General features: G+C 58.8%; 1 protein-coding gene across 1 annotated transcript in view; it reads right to left on the reverse strand.

The window, feature by feature from the left end:
- Window positions 1-4,706: 4,706 nt before the first annotated feature.
- The window catches only part of OBSCN (obscurin, cytoskeletal calmodulin and titin-interacting RhoGEF), a 188,951-nt gene continuing 173,132 nt past the window's right edge, over window positions 4,707-20,525 (reverse strand). Inside the window, 27 exon segments of the mRNA XM_057708594.1 lie at window positions 4,707-4,969; window positions 5,070-5,219; window positions 5,358-5,433; window positions 5,563-5,786; window positions 5,981-6,220; window positions 6,470-6,554; window positions 6,808-6,978; window positions 7,152-7,274; window positions 8,014-8,181; window positions 8,354-8,464; window positions 8,776-8,856; window positions 9,454-11,482; window positions 11,824-11,901; window positions 12,035-12,080; window positions 12,178-12,330; window positions 13,062-13,088; window positions 13,201-13,373; window positions 13,736-13,813; window positions 14,300-14,360; window positions 15,090-15,290; window positions 15,655-15,721; window positions 15,916-16,084; window positions 16,241-16,353; window positions 16,799-16,809; window positions 16,902-17,012; window positions 17,355-17,451; window positions 18,309-18,506. Coding sequence (XP_057564577.1) covers window positions 4,792-4,969; window positions 5,070-5,219; window positions 5,358-5,433; window positions 5,563-5,786; window positions 5,981-6,220; window positions 6,470-6,554; window positions 6,808-6,978; window positions 7,152-7,274; window positions 8,014-8,181; window positions 8,354-8,464; window positions 8,776-8,856; window positions 9,454-11,482; window positions 11,824-11,901; window positions 12,035-12,080; window positions 12,178-12,330; window positions 13,062-13,088; window positions 13,201-13,373; window positions 13,736-13,813; window positions 14,300-14,360; window positions 15,090-15,290; window positions 15,655-15,721; window positions 15,916-16,084; window positions 16,241-16,353; window positions 16,799-16,809; window positions 16,902-17,012; window positions 17,355-17,451; window positions 18,309-18,506 — 5,219 coding nt within the window. The 3' untranslated portion in view covers window positions 4,707-4,791.

Consider the following 20,525-nt stretch of genomic DNA (forward strand, 5'->3'; position numbering starts at 1 on the left):
AAAACATATGGAATCCAGCAAAAGCAGTGCCAAGGGGGAGGTTTATAGGTGTAAATGCTTACAGTAAAAAAGAATGAAGATCTCAAATCAACAATCTATATTCTCTCCTTAAAGAACTAGAAAAAGAGGATCAAACTAAACCCCAAGCTAGAAGAAGGGAGGAAGTAATAAAAATTAGAGCAAAAATAAATGAGATAGAGAATATAAAAACAATAGAAAAAAATGAAATAGAGGTTTGTTTTTTTTTTTACAAAAAACAAAATCGAGAAACCCTAAGATAGACTAAGAAAATAAAGAGTAAATGCAAAAAAGTAAAATCAGAAATGAAGAGAGGATGTTACAATTGATGCCAAAGAAATTAAAAAGATTATAAGATAATACTATGAACAATTGTAAAACAAAACTGGATAATATAGAAAAATGGATAAATTCCTAGAAACACACCACCTACTGAATCATGAAGAACTAGAAAATCTGATCAGACCTGTAACTAACTAGTAAGGAGACTGAATCAGTAATCAAAAACCTCTGAAGGAAGGGGGAAAAAAAACAAAACAAACAAAACAAAAACAGAACCACATGGTTCCACTAGTGAATGCTACCAAACATTTAAAGAAGGATTAAAACAAATTCTCCACAAAATTCCAAAAAATGAAGAGAACACTCTCGAACTCATTCTATGAAGCCAGAATTAACTTGATATCAAAGGCAGACAAAAACACCACCAGAAAACTACAGACCAATATCCCTGATGAATACTGATGCAGTAATCCTCAGCAACATACTAGCAAACTGAATTAAACAGCACATTAAAAGGATTATACACTAGATCAAGTGGGACTTATCCCTAGAATGCAAGGATGGTTCAACATTCACAAATTGATCAATCCCTAAATTAAAAGAATGTAGGTAGGAAAAACGTGATCATCTTACTTAATGAAGAAAAACCATTTGACAAAATCCAACATCCCTTCATCATAAAAACAATGAAGTAGGAATAGAAGGAAACTACCTCAACATAATAACAATGATATATGAAAAACCCACAGTGAACATCATAATGATGAAAGACTAAGTTTTTCCTCTAAGATCAGGAACAAGACAAGGATTCCCACTTTCACCACATCTATTCAACATGGTACTAGAATCTCTAGCCAGAGCAATTAGGCAAGCAAAATAAAATTAATCCAAATTGGAAAGGAAGAAATAAAATTATCTCTGTTTGCAAATGATAAAATCTTATATGTAAGGAACCCTAATGATAAGATTTTATATGCAAAGAATTCTAAAGATTACACACACACAAAAAAATATGTTAGAGCTAATATATGAATTCAGCAAAGTAGCAGGATACAGTCAATACACAAAAATCATTGCATTTCTATACAGTAACAATGAACAATCTCAAAAGAAAATTATGGAAACAGTCAATTTACAATGGCATCAAAAAGAATAAAATAGTTAGGAATAAACTTTACCAAGGAGGTGAAAGACTGTACAATGAAAACCAAAAAACCTTATTGAAATAAATAGAAGACATAAATAAATGGAAACATATCCCATGTTCATCAACTGAAAGATCTAATATTTTTAAAATGTCAACAATACCCAAAACAACCCACATATTCAATTCAATCCCAATAGTATCCCAATGACATTTTTGCAGAAAATAGGAAAACATATCCTAAAATCCAATGGCAGCTTAAGGGACTGCAATAGGTAAAGCAATCTTGCAAACAAACAAAGTTGAAGGATTCACACTTCCTGGTTTCAAAACTTACCGAAAATCTACAATAATCAGAACAGTGTGGTACTGGCATAAAGACAGACACATACACCAGTGGATTAGAATAGATAGCCCAGAAATAGACTCTTGCATATACAGTCAAATGATTTTTGACAAGGGTGCCAAGACCATTCAATGGAAAAGGACAGTCTTTTCAACAAATGATATTGGGAAAACTGGATATCCTCATGCAAAAGAATGAAGTTGGACCCTTACCTAACACCATACAAAAAAATTAACTCAAAAAGGACCTAAAACCTAAGTGTAAGACCTAAAACTGTAAAACTCTTAGGAGAAAACATTTAGGGTAAAATCCTCATGTCATTGAACTTGGCAATTATTGATTAAATATGGTACAAAAAGTATAAACAACGAAAGACAATATAGATAAATTGGGCTTTATGAAAATCTTTAAAAATCTGTATATCAAATGATAATATCAACAAAGTAAACTGGCAACCCACAGAATGGAAGAGAATATTTGCAAATCATATATCTAAAGGATTAATATCCAAAATATATAAAAAATTCCTAAAGCTCAACAACAAAACTAACCACATGATTCAATATGGGCAAAGGATTTGAATAGATATTTCTCCAAAGAAGATATACAAATAGCCAATCAATTCATGAAAAGGTGCTCAATATCACTAGGGAAATGCAAATCAAAGCTATGAGATACCACCTCACACCTATTAAAATAGAAAAAAGAAAACAGAAAACAACAGATGTTGATGAGGATGTAGAGAAGTTGAAAACCTTCTGCACTGTTGGAGGGAAAGTAAAATGGTACAGCCAATGTGGAAACCCTAGGGATTTTCCTCAAAAAATTAAAAATGTAATTACCATATGACCCAGCAATTCCACTTCTGGGTATATAATCAAAAGGTTTGAAAGTAGGGTCTGGAAGAGATACATATACACCTGTGTTCACAGCAGCAACATTCACACTAGCTAAAACATGGAAGCAACACAAGTGTACATCAGTGGATGAACGGATAGGTGAAATGTGATGTATACATACAATGGAATATTATTCAGCCCTCAAAAGGAAGGAAATTCTGTAATATGCTATAACATGCATGGATCTTGAGGACATTAGGCTAAGTGAATAAGCCAGTCACAAAAGGACAAATACTGTGTAATTCCATTTATATGAGGTACATAGAGTGGTCAAATTCATAGAGACAGAAAGTAGAATGGTGGGTGCCAGGGGCTGAGGAGAGGGGAGAATGGGGAGTTAGTATTTAATGGATATAAAATTTTAGGTTTTTTTAAAATCCATTTTAATTTTTTAATTTTTTTTTATTTTTGGCTGCATTGGGTCTTCATTGCTGTGCGCAGGGCTTCTCTAGTTGCAGTAAGCAGTGGCTACTTTTCGTTGAGGTGTGTGAGCTTCTCATTGTGGTGGCTGCCCTTGTTGCGGAGCACAGGCTCTAGGCAGGCGGGCTTTAGTAGTTGCAGCACATGGGCTCAGTAGTTGTGGAACATGGGTTCTAGGGTGCATGAGCTTCAGTAGTTGTGGTGTGCGGGCTCAGTAGTTGTGGTGCAGTGTCTTAGTTGCTCTGCAGCATGTGGGATCTTCCCAGACCAGGGATTGAACCCCTGCCCCCTGCATTAGCAGATTCTTAAGCACTGCACCACCAGGGAAGTCCCAAATTTCAGTTTTATGAGATGAAAACAGTTCTGGGGATGAATGGCAGTGATGGTTGCAAGCATTAGGATTATATAACTACTGAACTATACTCTTAAAATACTTAAGATGATAAATTTTTTATTACTACAAAAAAATTAAAGAAAAAAATTATCAAGTCATGAAATGATATGGAGGAAACAAATTATTTCTAAGTGAAATAAGCCAATCTGAAAAGTCTATATACTGTATGATTCCAACTATATGGCGTTCTAGAAGAGGCAAAACTATGGAGATAGTAAAAAAAAAAATCCTTTCAGTGGTTGCTGGGGGTTAAGAGAAAGGGAGAGATGAATAGTTAGAGCACAGAGGATTTTTCCACAGTGAAACTACTCTGCATGATAGGAGAGTGGTATGGTGCTGACAGACCAGGGTGGGGCCACATTGGCGGGGGGTGGGGGGGATGCAGATGGGAAGAGCTAAGGGAGAAGCCTCTCTGCCCACAGCAGAACCCTACCAGCCCAAGAGAGCACAGAGCCTGTGCCCACCTTGGCTCCTTTCCCACCTCCCTTCCTGCCTTGCCAGGTGGCCCAATGAAGGGGTGGGCTGGGGGAAGCAGCTGACGTGGCAACATAAGGTCACAGTGCCCAGGGCCCAGGCTGCTGGGTTTAAGGATTGGTTGAATGGCCATGTCTTGACTGAGCTTGCACAGCAGGAGGGAGGGAAAGTTAGTGGGGGGGAGGGGTTCAGTTCGCTTTAGGAGATGTTGGGGTTTTAGATGAAGAGTCCTGGGTTCAAGTAAGATCTAAGGGATGGATGTCCAGTGTGCGGAAACCATCATCAGGAGATGGGGAAAGTGAGTAGTGCTGGATTCACCAGCAAGTCTCAGTCACCAGGTCCATGAGACTCACTGAGAACCAAGAGGGTAGTGTCTGCTGTCCATGAGCTCCAGCCTGAAGCCCCTCCAACCCCCCAACCAGGAATGGTGCTGTGGTGGAACAAGGCGGAATCCTTGATACATGCCCGCAGATTTCCCGACAAGCTCCCTGGGCAGGTATCCACATCTGAAGCAGCACTGACCCAGCAGAAACGCACACGACCGCAAGAGTACGGAGCTGCCTCCACACTGGACTGGTTCAGAGGGCTCTCGGTCCTGATGAAGTTTCTGCGCGCACAAAGCCCAGGACACAGAGGGGCAGTTTTGCCCTCCCCCAGACACCAGGAAGGTGGCAGGGCCCTCACCCCTCCCCAAAACAAAATAATGAAACAGAGGACACCTCTTCCGGTTCTGCTTTTTATTGATGTGCGTACGCACATGCAGGGAGTCCTGAAAGCCTGAGAGGTGCGGCCCCACAGGAGCAGGACCAGGCGTTCAGCGCACCTGGGCCAGGTTGTGTTTTTTGTACAGCAGCGCCCGCCTCTTCTCGCGCTCCCGCACGAAGGCGCGCAGACGTTCAGTGGGGAAGGTCACCGCCGCGGGCTGGGAGCTGGCTGGGCCCTCCTCCGTCAGCCACGGGCACTGCAGGCAGCTGGACGCGCAAGGCCGGCCCCTGGAGCACGCAGGAGGGTGGTGTCAGCCGTGCTCCCGCCCGCGGTGGGCGGGGCAGGGCACAGGGGGATGGGCCAGGCAGAGTGGGTGGAGGTGCCTACCAGGGGTGGGCGCACAGGGTGCTGCGGAGGAAGGCCACAGCGCCCCCCGACAGCCCCGCATAGCAGCGGCTCAGCTGGGTGAGCCCTTTGCGCAGGCCTTTCTGCAGGTCTCGGCTTCCCTCGTTGCTCACCGGGTACTCAGCGCTCAACCTGAGTGGGTGGGGGCCATGTGACTGAGGTTACCCACAATGGATGGCAGTCACAGGGACCTGGGATTACCCTCACTGGACCCCAGGCCTGCCCTTCCAGCCAGCCCCCCCCCACCCCACAGGGCACGTGGAGACTCACATAATGAAGGCCGTAACGCCTATGGCCCAGATGTCGGTCTGCACCACGGCACCCTGGCCCTCTAGGAGCTCTGGAGCTGGGGACGGCATGGGTGGGGGTCACGGGTGAGGGGTTGGGTGTCTGCAGTGGGGAGGGGAGGGAGACAGGACTGGGGGAGGGGCTTGCTCCTGGCACACCCCCTCCCCCAGATCTGCACCCTGCACACCCATGGTCTCCACGTAGTCCTTGAACCTCTCTGAGGGCGGGACCCTCTCCTGGGCCAAGCTCTGGGCATTTCCCAAGTCGATGACCTTCAGCAGGTTGTACTCTGTGACAATCATGTTCTCCGACCTGAGGTCTAGATGCAGGACACCCTGGGCGTGCAGGTACTGGGTGGCACTCAGCACCTGCCACAGATAGTCCTTCACCTCCGATTCCGAGTAGGTGGACCTGGGGGCAGAGGGCCAGTTAGGAGGCACATAGGGAGGGCGCCCAGGTTCTGTCCACGGCGGAGGGGCCACAGGGAAGTACCAGCTTTCCCTGCGGGCTTAGGAGGGAAGCCCCAGCTCTGTTGTGCCACCTTGGTTGGCTGGCTGGTGGAGGCGGGGCCAGGCGGCCAGCAGGGAGGTCAGGCTCCCCCTCACCTTTCGGCCAGACAGGGGAGCAGCTCAGGCCCAGAGCACAGCTCCAAGATGAGGACCAGGTGCCGGGGGCTGAGGTAGGCAGCCTGCAGCTGTGCCAGGTGAGGGTGGCGCAAGCCCTTGAGGGCCTCGTATTCCCGCAGCACGGCAGTCCTGTTCTCAGGGTGGTAGGGCACGATCTTGGCAGCCAGCATGCGTCCACTGGCCTTCTCCCGGCACTGCCGCACCACGCTGAAGCGGCCCCTGGGGAGGAAGCATGGGCCAGGCTGGCGAGGAGCCCTCCCGCCTGGTGGCCCAGGCCGGACCCCACTCTCCTTCCCAGTCTCACAGACGCAAGCCCAGCGGGGAGGTCCAGCAGGGGGTGGCAGAGGCTCTGAGGCAAATGTGGGCGGAAGTGATCAAAGAGGAGAGAGGCTGGGGTGGGAGTGTGAAGAGCTAGTGGGGTGGAGGAGGCCACGACGCTGCCACGTGCCCTCTCCAGAGGCCCCGCACCTTCTGATCTGTGTCTGGAAGGAGAAGGTCTGCGTGCTGGGGAGAGGCTGGGCTGGCCCTGAGGCGCCGCTCTCCTCTTCAGAGGCTGTGGGAAGGAGAAGCTGATGACTGGTGGAGGGCACCCCGGCAGCCCCATCTCCCTCAACCTCTTCTCCCACCACCCCTTCCCAGGCAGCCTGACAGGGGGGCCCTCTTTGAACCCCCAAACACTCTGACCTCTCATTCCTCAGGCCATCGGTGGGTGGGTGGCCTAGCAGGCAGAACAAACCATCCCAAGTGAGTGTGTGACTCACTGAAGCGGCAGGGCACATCCCAAAGAGGCCTGCAGGATGCCTCACCCAGGTGGCTGGGTCCTCCCAGGAGGACCTGCTCCGAGGGGCTGCTGTAGGGGCCCATGCCCGCCTTACTGACACAGGCCGTCCGGAAGGTATACACCCCGCCCCGAGAAAGCTTGCCAGTGAGGTAGCAGCAGTCAAAGATGTCCGAGGCCAGCGTGCTCCAGCTGCCACCTGGGCCACACAGGAGCGGGTGAGAGGCAGCCCAAGGCCTCCCCACTCCATGTCAGGGTGGAGAGGCCCAAGCAGGCCGCCCCAGGGCACAGAGCAGCCAAGCACTTCCCCAAGGCCCCCCACAGCGACCCTAGGGCCCCCCAGGAGGTGAGGATCCAGGAGTGGCCCCCTACCTTCCAGGCAGCACTGCACGATATAGGTCACAGGACCATATGACTCCACAGGCTTCCAGACCAGCAGCACCCCATCCGCATACACCTCCCCGATGTCCGGGCGTGGGGAGCAAGAGGGGCGCTCTGCAGGGCCCACAGTCAGCAATCTGAGCTGGGCTCCCAGGAGCTCTCTAATGAAGCTCTGAGCCCCAGCCAGCCCGGCCTTGTCCTCTTGCACCCTGCTGCCAGGCCCCCGAGCCCACCCTCACCTGGGCTGGTTCATTCAGACGTCCCTTCCAATGCTGACTGGTAGGAGGGGCCCAGTGCCTCTCCTTCAAGGGGCCTCGGGAGGTGTCTGCCCTGCCCAACCCTGCCAGGCTCCCCTCCCACTGATGCCCACCCAGAAGCCCTATGGAATGGCCTCTGCTCACAGCCGCCCACCAACCCCAGGCTCTATTCAGAGGGGCCTCTGCTGTGCTGGGCTGTGGTGCAGGGCATGTGGGGGTTGGTGCCCGTTGGGGATCAGGCCAGAGGTCTGAGAGCTAGGCTTGCAGTCTCTGTCCTGATTCCCCCAGAAACACACCCCAGCACTGTGTTTTGGGAGCATGGTTTGACTGTAATAGAGATACAAAATAGGAAGCAGCCCTCTCCTGCATTTGCTGGAGAGACAGGGAGGGAGGTACCATAGGAAATGCAGGGAGAGGAGCTCCAAGAGGTGTCAGGGAGAGGGCCTGGCCAGCTGTGTCACCCTGCATCCTGGGTCCCCTCCTGGGAGTCCCAGTCTGCAGAGCCTTCTGTGGCCTCTTCAGGCCCTGGTAGCGCCAGGATGTGGATGCCTGCGTGGTGAGCATCACATCCCCTGGGCCCTGCACAGCCTGCCCACCTGCCTTCCGGAGGATGGCTGTGGTGGCCGCGGTCCCCAGCGCGTTGCGCACGCTGCAGGTGTACACGCCCAGGTCCTCGGCGGTCACCACCAGGATGGTCAGAAGCTGGAAGTTCTTGAGCGTGGAGGAGATGAGGAGGCGGCTGCTGCTCTCGAGAGGAGCCCCGTCTGCAGCAGGACAGAGTGGGCCTCGCGATAAGCTCCCAACGGGGCCCGGCCTCGTGGTCACACCCAGGCCCACCTCCTCTCGGAGCCTCAGTATCCCTCTGTACAATGAGAGCGATGCCCTAAAGGAGCGCCCCCTGCCCCCCTGCCCCTCAGCCTCAAGAGAGCTCTTTACCTTTACTCCAGGTGGCCTGTGCAGCTGGCTGGGCTGATACCTGGCAGGCCAGAGTCACAGACTGGCCCAGGACCACCGTCTCGTCCGAGAGCTCCCTTAGGAACGATGGTGCTGGGGGAGGGAGCTGGGGTGAGCTTTCAGAGGTGACCCTAAGCCTGAGAGCAAGGCCTGGACCCCGCCGTGGGGATACAGGAAATGAGCCCCAGCCCCACCCAGCTCAGCTCCAACACCAGCACCTACTCCAGGAAGGCTTCCAGGACTGCTGGGCCCTGACACTGGGGCGCCAGAGGCCCCCTGTGTGTACTCGAGCCCCCATGGGTGTGAGCTTCCCCCGCCCTGCACTGTCTCAGCAGGGCTCCCCTTCCCCACAGCAAGGTCCCTTGGGCTGCAGTGGGGGCCCAGCCCCTGGGCAGTGTACCCACCTCGGTCCCTGCTCTTCAGGCCTGATAGGCGAAAGGAAGCTAGGCCTGCCTTCTTCCTGGGGGGGCCCTCCTTCTCCAGACCTGCAGTAAGGAAGTGGCCGTGGGAGGTCACACCTTAGGGCCCTGGCTCCTCTGGCAGCACGGGAGGAAGGCTGTGGGGCCACCCACGGCCAACTGCAGGATTCCCACGTGGCAGAAAAGCCCAGATCCCAGGGGGTCTTATTTGGAAGCGAGCTAAATCTGCTGCAGAGGGAACCCCCCACTCCCTACCCCAGCAGCATCAGCCCATCCTGGGCAGGGGCACCACGGGCAGTTAAGGCCAGCAGTTCAGGGCCCACAGGTGCCTGGGGAAGCCTGGCTGAGGGCCCAGGGCTCAGGGCTCAGGGAGGGCTGGTCTGGTTCCTGTTTCTGCAGGGGTGTAACTGCAGTTGCATTACAACTGGGCCTCAGATACACATGGGTGGGTGTGGATCAAGCCCACAAAGGTGACCTCCAAAACAACCCACTGTATCCCAGGAGGTGAGGGCAGCACCAGGACAGGGGAGGGGAGCATAGGATGGGGGGCTTCCTGCATCCCTCAGGCGAGCTCCTAAGCTGTCTTTTTGGGCAGGGAGCCCCAAAGTGGGAAGCACGATGTGCCCAGTCCCGGGGTGGGGCGGGGCAGGGGCGGGGAGTAACCTTCAGGCTTGCCCCTCAGGAGGCGGGAGATGTGGGCCACCGAGGCCCTCACCCTCCGGCGCAGCCCCAGCTCCGTGGGTTCCTCCAGCAGTGAGCGCCTCCCGGGGAAGTGGAAGAGATTGCTAGAAGAGGGTGACCACTTGCGCTTCCTGCCACCAGCAGCCTCCCCGAGCAGGGCCTCCATGTCCTCTGGCTCCTCTGTGATCTCCAGGCTGGCGGGCAGGCCCAGCACGCCTGGCCAGGGCCACGTGGCCTCTGGGAGCTCAGCCAGCTCCTCCCCAGCCTCAGACTCAGGGGAGGGTGGCCGCTCTGGCCTCACGGGCTTGGGGACCTTCCGGAAGATCATGAACTCAAATGGCAGGTATTTGATGTCGTACAGGTCAGACAGATTGAGGTAAGCAGGATCCACCTCCGAGATGTCCAGGGACACAGTGTCAGCCTCCGGGTCCCTGGACAGGTCCCGGATCTGTACAAGCGACACCTGAGAGCCCCCACCCGTGTCTTCCCACACGCTCACCTCCGGGGAGGCCTGCGGGAGGGCCCCGCCACCCTCGGGTGGAGGCACTGTGCTGGCCTGGGGCGCTGGGCTCTCGGCCTCTGCCTCATCCTGCTCCTCCGAGGACTGAGAGGTAGCCCAGGTCATCTTGGCCCACAGGGGGCCCTGCCCCAGCATGCCACCAGCGTCCCCACCAAAGGCAAAGGTGCCGTAGCCCGCCACCCCCGCAAAGCCCCCACGGCATCCCAGGGAGAACTTCCGTGTGGTCGCCTGCTCCTGAGGCCTCTGTGGGGTGGGCGAAGGCGGGGACAGGTCCTCTGTCTCCTGGGCCAGGCCTTCGGTGTCCAGGGAGGGGCCAGGCTCTGTGCCCATATGGGAAGCTGGCTCTGGGGGTCCGAGTGGACCAGGCCTCCCGGCGAGAGGGATGTCCTTCGGCCCCCTCTCAGATTCTGACTGGGGGCTTGTTTGGGCTGGGGAGAGGGAGGCCTGCGGCTCTCCTGAGGAGAAAGGGCTCGGGGATGTCAACAGGGCCTCTGTGCAGTGCCCTGGAGGGAAGGGGCCAGGAGGTTGTGGTGCAAAAGCAGCAGGGGGGCCACAGTCCTGGGGGGCAGGACTCCTCTGGGGTTGAAAGAAAGGGGCAGCCTGCCCTCCGCAGCTGTCCTGGAGTGCGTCCTCTTGCTGAGTGGAGCACCCATCACCGCCAGTGGATGGAAGGAATCTCAGGCCCTGCAGGGATCCCTCTAGGTGCTCCTTCTCCCTGGCACGTGCATCCCCTCCAGGCATGCTCTTTCCTTGGGCCCCCGGAAGGCTTGAAGGGGCCTGAGTGGGACACTGCCCCTTGCTGCAGGCCTCGGCAGAGGGGCTGCCAGTGTTCGGCAAGTCAAGGTCCAGGGAGCGGCTGAAGCCAGAGGCCTCACGGGTGCTTGCACGGGGCACCTGCAGGGCGCTCTCAAAGGAGGGTGCTTTGGCCATCAGGGTGGCGTGCTCCTCCCTGGCAGCCGCCTCCTCCCGCGCACGGTGCTCCAGCAGTGGCTCTCGAAGGCCGGGCAGGGCGCCCGAGAAGTAGCCACCCTTGAGCAGGTGCCGCCGGCGGGCGGGGTGCCGCCTGCTGCCTGCGGACAGGCCGCCTAGCTCTGGGCCCTCTCCCACCTGCTGGTAGAACAGGCTTCGGATGACACTCTCCCGCGGCACAGAGCCCGGGGCAGCTGGCGGCTCTGCGCCCTGGGGTGACGCAGGCAGAGGCGAGGCTGCAGCAGGTGGGCAGGCCTCGGCCTCCTCGGGCAGGCTGGCCGAAGGCCGCAGGAAGCCCCGCGGGTGCAGCAGAGGGGAGTGGGTCACCGGGGAGGGTGGCAGCGACTTTGCCCGGGGGAACGGTGCCAGCTCATTGTCGGAGGAGGCAGAGCTGCTGGAGGAGGCGCTGGCGTCACCGCGCAGGTGGCGGGCCACCCCGAGGGACGGGCTGTCGGGCGGGCCCTGCAGCAGCTCTGGGATGGAGCGCATCACCAGGATGGACTTGTAGCTCATCAGGGAGCGCTGGGGGCACGGAGGACAGGGAGTCGTCAGCTGGGTGTCCGCTGCCTTGCCAGCTCTTGGTGGGCCCAGGGGGTGCTCAGGAAACGGCGGGCATTAAAAGACGTGGCCCCTGGGGCTCTGTCATTTTGTCCCCATCTCGGCAGGGATGCTGCCTGCTGCCCCGCCTCACCCCGTGGCTCAGGGAGCCAAGGCTTGAAGTGAAGGATGTGCAGGCCCACGTCCCTGCTCTCCCAGACCCAGAAGGGGCGCACAGCCAGCCCTCTGGGCCTCATTTCCCTCTCTGGCCTCCCACCCCTTCCGCGCCTCACCCTCCACCCCCTCCACAAGGCAGCACAGCTCACCTGCCAGCGGCTGCGGGCCAGGAGGAACTTCAGCTGCTTGGTGTTGATGAAGTGGGCCTCCTCCGCAGGCACAGACTTCTGGGGGAGACCAGGTGAGAGAGCCATGTGGCGGGGACATCCTGGTGCACCCTGTGGCCCAGGCAGGGCCCCATTCCTCCCGGCCTCAGTTTCCCTCCCTGTGAGCCAGGCCAGCCGCATTCAGCCTACTTACCAGGAACCAGGGGTGAGCAAGGCACTTGGCGGCACTGGGCCGGGCCCTGAGGGGAGAGGAAGGCCGGGGTCAGACTAAGTGGTCCGCTGGCCACGGGGGCAAGCATGAGGACCTCAGGCAGAGGCAAGGCCACGTGTACTCACTCCGCGGCCTTCTGCAGGGCCGCCTTGATAAAGTCCTGGGCATCCTCACTGAGATGGCTGGCCATAGGGCTACTCCAGGACACCCGCCCTTCCAGGACGTTCAGAAGGGTTGCTCGGTCACTCTCGCCAGCAAATGGGGATGAACAGGTCAGGCTGAAAGCAGAGACATGACTAGCCTTCAGGCGTGACCTGAATTTCCGGGTCCACGGGAGGCAGGTTGGCAGGCCAGGGAGTGTTGGGTCCCATGGGGATGGCGGTGGCTGGGGGCCCCCAGCCCTGACTGGAGTTGCCTCTTAATACCACGCTCATCTAGCCCTGAGAATCCCAGCAGGTGTCTCAGATTTGCCCAGAGATCCAGGCTAAGCCTGGAGTGGGTATCTGGTCTCAGGCTGGGGTGAGGATCCAAGCTTGGCCTGGGGTAGGGCTCAAGGGTCGGCCTGGGGTAGGGATCCAGACTCAGCCTGGGGCAGAGATCAAGGGTCAGTCTCGAGTGGACACCTGGCCTTAGCCTGAGATGGAGGGATCGGGGCTGCACCTGTAGAGGAAATCCAGGCTCAGTTTACACCACCAGCATCCTCAGGGCAGCAATGATGGTTATAAGGGGCCTCTGGACAAATTACCCGGGCCCTTTAGGAAAACAGCTCAGTGCTCTGCCCCGTGACCCTGCGGAGCTCGTCTGTGACAGGGTGCGTGTGAAAAGCACTTGGCAGAAACGCCTCATCAGAGCTGGCTGACTTGCACGTTCCCAAGATAGCTGCCCTTTGGGTCTCGGGTCTCCGCTCTGAGGAGCAGCCAGCAGTTCAACAGCTTCCCGTGGGCCTGCTGAGGCGGGGTCTGGGCTGGCTTTGGAGGAGACCAGCTGGCAGGGGCAGGGGTCTGCTCACCTGAGGTAGGAGATGACCCCCATGGCCCTGCAGGAACAAAACCACAGCCGTGAGTCACCCCAGACCTGGCCCACGGGGGAGGAGGGGGAGGCAGAGAGCAGGTGGGTGGACCCGCCAACCCCACCCGCCACCCACTCACCAGACGTCGGAGGCCTCGCTCACGGGGGTCTGCTCGATGATCTCAGGGGCCACAAACTCAGGGGAGCCGTACTTGCTGTACTGAGGCTCAGTCGGGGTGATTTTTTGGGCAAAGCCAAAATCGCAGATTTTAATGTCTTCCCGAGCAGGATGCACCATGAGGATGTTGGGGGGCTGCCGGGCAGAGTCGGGCCTGGGTGAGGCCGCCCCCTAAGGAAGTGACTCGCAGGGCTGCCGGGCCTGGGGAGGACGCTCAAGGGTCCTTGAGGGGCTGCCCCACAGTGACGGTGAGGCCAGCACGGGGCAGTGGGCAGCCCTGGGGGCAGGTTTCAGTGCCATCTGGGGACAGCGTCTGCCCCATCAGAGCTGCACCCCCCCGGAAGGGGCTGTCATAAGGGAGTGAGCTCCCTGTCCCCAGAGGTGAGGAAATCCTAACAGGGCATTTGGAGGTGTTGGGCCTGCACCCTCTCAGCCTACAGGGCCCAGGCTCCCACCTGCCCCACAATGGGCTCTGCGGGCACCGGGGAGCCACGCACCTTTATGTCCAGGTGGAGGATGCCTTGGCTGTGCAGGTAGTGCAGCCCCTCTACCAGCTGCTGGATGTAGACCTTGACCTGCAGCAAAGGCTGGCGCTCAGGTGAAACAGCCAGCCTCGAGCACCCTTTCCACCTACTCCCCTGCCTGCTCCCACCTACAGTGCCTCCACGTCCCCCCAGACCTGAGCCTGGGATGGTGGTCCCACAGGGCAGGTGACATGCAAAGCCTCACAGACTCCTGTAGCTGGGGGACTCCTCTGGGCCCCAAGGTGGGGCGGGTTTGGGTGTGTGGAGCAACCTGAGCAATGCAGGAGGGGCCTGGGGGAGCAGGCGAGGGCTGACCAGCTAGCTCAGTGAGTCTGGGATGGGGAACCAGTGAGTCCAGGGCCCGGGAGGGCTTTGAGAGCCCACAGGAGCTGCAACACCCCGTGAGGCCCTGGAATACCCTAGAAGGTCTCTGAGGTGGAGAGCGCTGTGCTGGGGAGCTGGTCTGAGGGGCAGGAGGCCTGGGCAGGCGTGCATGCAGCCCTGCAGCCGGGTGGGCGGCCCAGGCAGCACAGTCACCTCGGCCTCTGTCACCACGCTCTTCTTGAACAGGCGGTCCAGCAGCTCCTCCGAAGAGCACCTGGGACTCTGTCAAGGAAAGCTCTAGGGTCTGGAACCCTCATAGCCTCACACCACCTGGGGGGAGTCTTATCTCGGGGTGGGGGTGGGGGGCTATGCTGGGGAGGCTGGTGCTCACACTTAGGGAGGACGGGAGGCACAAGGTGCCCCCAGGAGAGGGGCTGAGGCCGGCGGGCAGCAGCAGAGCGGAAGTGGAGGTATCCTCTCCCCTCCGCACAGAGCCCACGCGCCCCCCTCCCGCAGGGGACGCTGCCTGGGGAGGTGGGGTGTGGTGAGCACACACGACATCCAGAGACCTTCAGCAGGGCCGCAAGAGGCAGATGGGTGGGGTAGGGCGTGCGCCCCTCCCTGGAGCACGGGTAGGCACCCGAAGGACCGTCCGTGCTTGGGGCCTGCAGCAGCCAGGTAAGAAGCCCACACCTCCTGCTGGAAAGGCAACGCGGAGAGCAGGAGGAGCCCACGGAGCACGTCCTGGACCTTCTGGACGCAGCCCTGCCCAAATTCCTGGCCCAAGGGACTGGGAGCTATGAGGTCTGTGCTGTGTGTGTGTGTGTGTGTTTGGGGGGTGGTCACAAAGCATCAAAACGCCAGCGTTATGGGCTGCCCCCGTGTGCAGCTAGGCCTGGGGCCAGCAGAACCACATGCCCCACGCAGCCCCCCGGACCCCCGTCTGCCTGGGGCGCGTCCCCCTCCCCCCACCGCCTTGCACCCTGGGCGTGAGATGGGATACAGCTCCAGGATGAGGATCAGGGTCTTTCGGGTCTCAAACTGGTCCAGCAGCGCAGTGACCAGCGGGTGGCTCAGCCCCGCGAGGACGTCCCGTTCCCGATAAGCCTGGGCACGCGTCCTGCTCCGCAGGGGGATGAACTTGGCGGCGCAGGACATCTGGTTGCCCTTGTGCTGCACCCTCTTCACGAAGCCGAACACACCCCTGGGAGCAGGGGACAGCATGTTGGGGCTCCCAGGAGAGCAGGGCATGGGGAGCGGGTACTACAGGGGCTGAATTCCCGGGGCGGGGGAGGGCAGTGGGGACTCTGCAGGTGGGGACTCTGGAAAGAGGCTGGCAGGAGGCAGAGGCTCCAGAGGGTGAGGGCTGGAGGAGGCTGGTACTCGGCGGGGATGGGGATCAGCGGGGAGGAGAGGAGGGTGGCTTCAGTGAGCACTGAGGTGGGGACTGCAGATGTGAGGTCTGGGAGCTCCTGGACAGACACTCTGGGGGGCTGAGGATAAGGGTCTTAGGGGGTAGGGCTCCAGCCAGTGAGGCTCCTGGGGCTGGGATGCGGGCGGGGGAATACCTTCCAATTTCCTCCTTGACCTCATAGAAGGAGTGCAGTTTCCTCCTAGAGCTTTGCTCACTGTCCCCTGTAGCCAGGGAGGAGAAGCTGTAGTTGTGAGCAAAGATGACCACCCCGTCCCTCTGCCTCCCAACTTTACAGTGTCCGCCAGGGCAGCTCCCTGTGCCCGAGCCTGTGGGAGCTCATGGGGCCCCCACACCCACGGCCCCGCACCCCTGCATGGAGCCAAGACGGGGCCTGGGAAGGGGGTCCCCCACTCACCCCCATGGACCAGCAGCTCTGCCTTGCACAGCACCTGGCCGCCAGCGTTGTGGGCCAGGCACGTGTAGACACCAGCATCACTCCGCGCCACGTCCCTCAGCACCAGGGAGTACGTGGTCCCTTCCTGCTGCTGGCTGAGCCGGGGGCCGTCCCCCAGCTGGGCACCGTCCTGGAGACACAGGAGGGCAGGGGGGCCATCAGCCCACCCTGGGGGACCCCAGCACCACGGCCCGGCGTGACCTTCAGTGAGTGCTGTGCCCACTCCAGGGGGGGTTCACACACTCCCCCTCCCACAGGCAGGCCCCCACCCCAGGCCTGTCCCTACCTTGTACCAGGTCACCGTGGGCTGCGGGCTGCCCTCAATGACTGCCTGGAACTGTGCCATGCTACCCCTCTGGGCCTGCACATCTTCAATGGTGACCTGCATGGATGGGGGCCCTGGGGGAGGGGAAGGAGCTGGTGGGAAGGAGCCAGGCTGTGTCCCACCACAGCCTGTTCTGCGTTGAAATCTCTGATCCCCGGCCTACATTCACAGAGACCCAGACCCAGGTGGGGTGGCAACAGCCCCAGGTGTGTCCTGGTGCCCTATGTGAGCAGGGGAGCCCCGAGATACAGCCCAGGGTAAAGGAGCCCACCTGCCTCCCAAGTGAAGGTGACCCCATCCTGACGCCCCCCAGGCCCCGATGGTCCAGAAGTGCTTCCTTCAGTCGAACCCCTGTCTCTCCTGCTCCAGCCTCAGCTCTCTGAGGGCAGACCACACGGAATATGCTAACTCTGAGCGGGGAAAAGGTCACGGCTGCCTGCCTCTCCCCTCCCAGCGATGCCTTCTGAGAGGACACAGGGAGAGGGGCCGCAGGGGCCCTGGCCACAGGAAGGCTGGGACGTGCCGTGTGGCTTTGCAGGCCCCTCCAAATAAATGTCCCCCTAGCCCAGGGCGTGGCGGGCACACACGTAACCTGCCGGGCCCCCACCTACTTGTGGCAGACGTGTCGCTGGCCTGGTACACATATGTCCTGTGCGTGGTCTCTGTGAACACATGGCTGTGGATGTCCCAGAGCTCTGTCGCACCTGCCCCAGGCCAGGCAGCGCCCTCCATCCTAGGCCCATGGAGTGGAGTTAGCTGTCTGCCCCACCCTTCCGCTTCTGGGGCATGGGAGGCAGAACCTCACGCTAAGACGAGGGTCTTGCCCAACCCCCACTCAGAGCACTGTAGCAGACCCTTTGGGAGGGATGTACACCCCAGCCTTGGGTGAGAAGGGAACTCCCCCACTTCCCTTGCCCCAAGAGTGGCCTCTACTCCCTGCCCTACCCTTGGGCTTAGGGTGGCACTGGTTAGGAGAGTGCAGGGGTGCTGTGATCCCACCCCTTACTCTCCTGTTCCCGTGCCCCACCCTGCCCCCAGGATGTCCCCTCATCCCCCAGTGAGCTGGGGAGTTTACCGGATGGGCACCATGCGTTCCTGGACCTCAGCACGTGCCCGAGAGCTCTGCTCCAGGCCCTCATGGGAGAGAGGTTGCGGCACCTTCTGGGGTTCGCCTGGCGGGAGGTAAGGGGTCCAGTGAGACAGAGCCTGGGACAGGGCTGGAGACAAGCCTCTGCGCCAACCTCCAGGGCCCAGAGGAGGGGAGGACAGGCAGAGCACGAGCTGCAAGAGCACAGGGTCCTTGACCACAAACCTAGAGCTCCAGCTACGCATGTGCAGCTCAGCCCCCAGGACTGGGAGGAGGCGCCCCACAGCACATCCTGGGTGGGGGGTGGGTGCGTCTGGTCTACCTGGGGCACTGCTGCCGTACTGCTCCTTCCTACTGGCCTCCTCCTCCCCCTCCTCTTCCTCCCCTTCTTCACCCTCCTCTTCCTCCTCCTCCTCCTCTTCCTGGTCCCTCTCCTTCTCCTCCTCCCTCTCCCATTCCCCTTCCTCTACCCACTGCCCTTCTCCCCCTCTTTCCCTGATCTCTCCCCTCCTCACTCTCCTTCTCCCCATCCTCACATTCCTCCTCCCCACAACCTTCCCCTCATCCTCCTCTCACTCCCTCTGTCCCCTCTCCTCCTCTTCCTCGTTCCTCCTCACCTTCCCAGGGAGCACAGGGTACCCAAGCTGTCTGCTGAGGGCTGACCACAGGAGGCCTCTGGCTCCTGGGACAGACATGCCCAGGGCGGGAAGGACCTCCCAGAACCCATCCCCCCATCTAGTTTCACAGGCTGAAGGAGGGGTGGGCCTTGTCCAGGGCCCCCATCAGAATGTTGGGGGTCCCCAGGCTCTGCCAGTTCACCCCCATGGGATGGGCACCCAAAGTAACCAAGGGTGGTGTCAGAATGGAGGGGAGGTTAGGGGTGGGGGTGGGGGGGCCCAGAAGCAGGTGGTACTTTGCCTTCAGCCTGCTGCCAGGCCTCACTGGACGCATCCCCAGCCTCTGTGCCTGGGGGCTTCGGGCCGGCCTCCTGGAGTTCAGGTGGCTCCCCAGGTCTGGGGCCAGGACGGGTATGCTCCCCTGTGGTGGGTCCCTGTTCCCCTGCGGCGGGTCCCGGAGACTCAGGGCACACCAGTGTCCTCTGGATGGACAGGCTCTCCTTGTCCCCTTGCTCCAGGGCAGCTGGGGGTGGGAAGGCAGCATCTGGAGGAGAGGCGGGTCAATGCACAGGAGTGAAGGTTGGCCTGGGCCCGGGGAGTGGGATACCGCCCAGAGGAGCCAACCCCAAGCCACCCTTCCCACCCTCCTGCTCCAGCCACCCTTTGGGTTCAGGAAGTGCCGAAGGTGGAGGCCCCAGAGAGAAGAAGGGGTCCAGAAACTGTAACCGGGGAGATGGCACTCTAGGCAGCAAGCTCAGGACTGGTCCAACCCCAGGGTGTCACCCAGACGCCCTCACGACAATGTCGGTTCCTTTAGGGGCCGCTGGGCCTGGACACCCACCCTTCCCTTTGGGTGGCCCCTCCGACTCAGCTAGTCCCGTACCTCCATCCCGGGGCTGGCCTTGCCCTGCAGCCCACTCTGGATCCTAGGGTAGTAGGTCACCTAGGCTCAGGTGGTCCCAGCCCCACGGTCTAGGAAAGCTAGGGACAGCCTGATGCCAAACCAAGAGCCAAGAGATCCTCCGAGGGTGGGCTGCATCCCTGCCCTCCCAGGGCAGCCCCTGTCCCGGACGCGGCAGCTGTCTCTCTTCTGCCTGCAGGCTGGCCTGACGCAGACCACTATACCCTCACCTGGTCCCTGCCCCGGCTGCCCACTAACTCCCCAAGGGAACCTTCAGACCCTCCTGTGTCTCGGCTTCCTGCCCTCAGCCCCCAGTGCAGCTCCTTCCTCCACCTGGCTGCCGGCCCTTGTGCGGCCATTCAGAGATACCCACCTCTCCATTTCTGGAAGGTCCCCCTTTACAGACCTCTCCCCTGCCCCAGAGCCTCCCTCCTGTTGATCTTCTGTATCCTTGGCCCACCAGGCTGAACAGGCAACTGGGCAGGCTGCCATCTGTTTGCCCTCTAAGGCATTGGGGGAACCATCCTGTCCTCCCCCATCCCAAGGAGGTCACCAGGACCCCGACACATCATACCCCCACGTCTGTCCTGACAAAGGACCCGGCTCCACAGGAGGCAGGAAGGCCTGCTCGACCCCCAGCAGAGCGGGAGCAACCCCTATGCGCTGCCCCAGACACACTGTGCGCACCTGTCACCAGCCCCACAGCCCACGTGTGAGCAAGCTGGACAGGTGAACAATCACACCTCCACCCAGGACCCCCGGACTAGCCAGGGCCCACAGGATCATGCTGGGTGCCCACCCAGGGCTGCCGATGGAAAAGGCTGGGCTGGCTACCAGGCAGCCTACAGGGCCAGGCTGGGAGGCCCCCCCCTCCCGAGTTGCCAGTCACCAGGTGGAGAAGCAAAAAAGAGCAGAGCAAAGGCGACGCAAAGAACGGTTTATTGTCATCACCAGGGTCGACTGACGGGGCTGCCTCCCACGCACAGACCCTGGTCCACCCTGTCGAGAAGGCCTAGGAGGGTCTGTAGAGCTGGGCCCCACACAGGGCTCCTGGAGGCCAAGAAAAATGTCCATGGGTAAGATGTGGCTTGGGGGAAGCCCCCCCACTGAGTGGGAGCCTGGAACCCCCAGTGTGGGGGAGAGGCAGGGCTGTGCTGGGCCTGGCCGCTGGGACTGGGGCCTAAGCTGGGGCAGACAGGGCCCACGTGGCAGCCACTGCCTCACGAATGGAGCAGGAAAGATGCCCGAGTGCCTTCCCTGTGTCTGGAGCCCCAAACCCAGAGCCGCAGACTTCAAGTCACTCCGGCCTGTGCTCTCAGAGCAGCCTCCATGTACCCTGAGATCACAGATACATGCAATGTCCTCAGCTGAAGACCAAGTCCTGTGAGGTAGGAAGCACCCAGGGCGGGAGGGGAGGGCAGGCTTGAGTCCTGAGTTGTTGGAGAGCCAGGGGAGGGTCAGAGCACACACGTCCGAGGGGTGCCAGCTTTGGGATTCTCTCCTGAGTTGAAAACCCAGGGCAGCTGTGAGCTGAGCTGATGCAGGTGTCAGGCAGGGTCCTAGGCCCCAGGGCCACTTCGCTCTTTCTGCTGCCTGATGCAACCACGGTGGCTTACTCAGGGGTGTCCCAGCCCCAAGAGT

This window comes from Hippopotamus amphibius, chromosome 15 (assembly GCF_030028045.1).
Source record: "Hippopotamus amphibius kiboko isolate mHipAmp2 chromosome 15, mHipAmp2.hap2, whole genome shotgun sequence".
In the NCBI taxonomy this organism is placed as follows: domain Eukaryota; kingdom Metazoa; phylum Chordata; class Mammalia; order Artiodactyla; family Hippopotamidae; genus Hippopotamus; species Hippopotamus amphibius.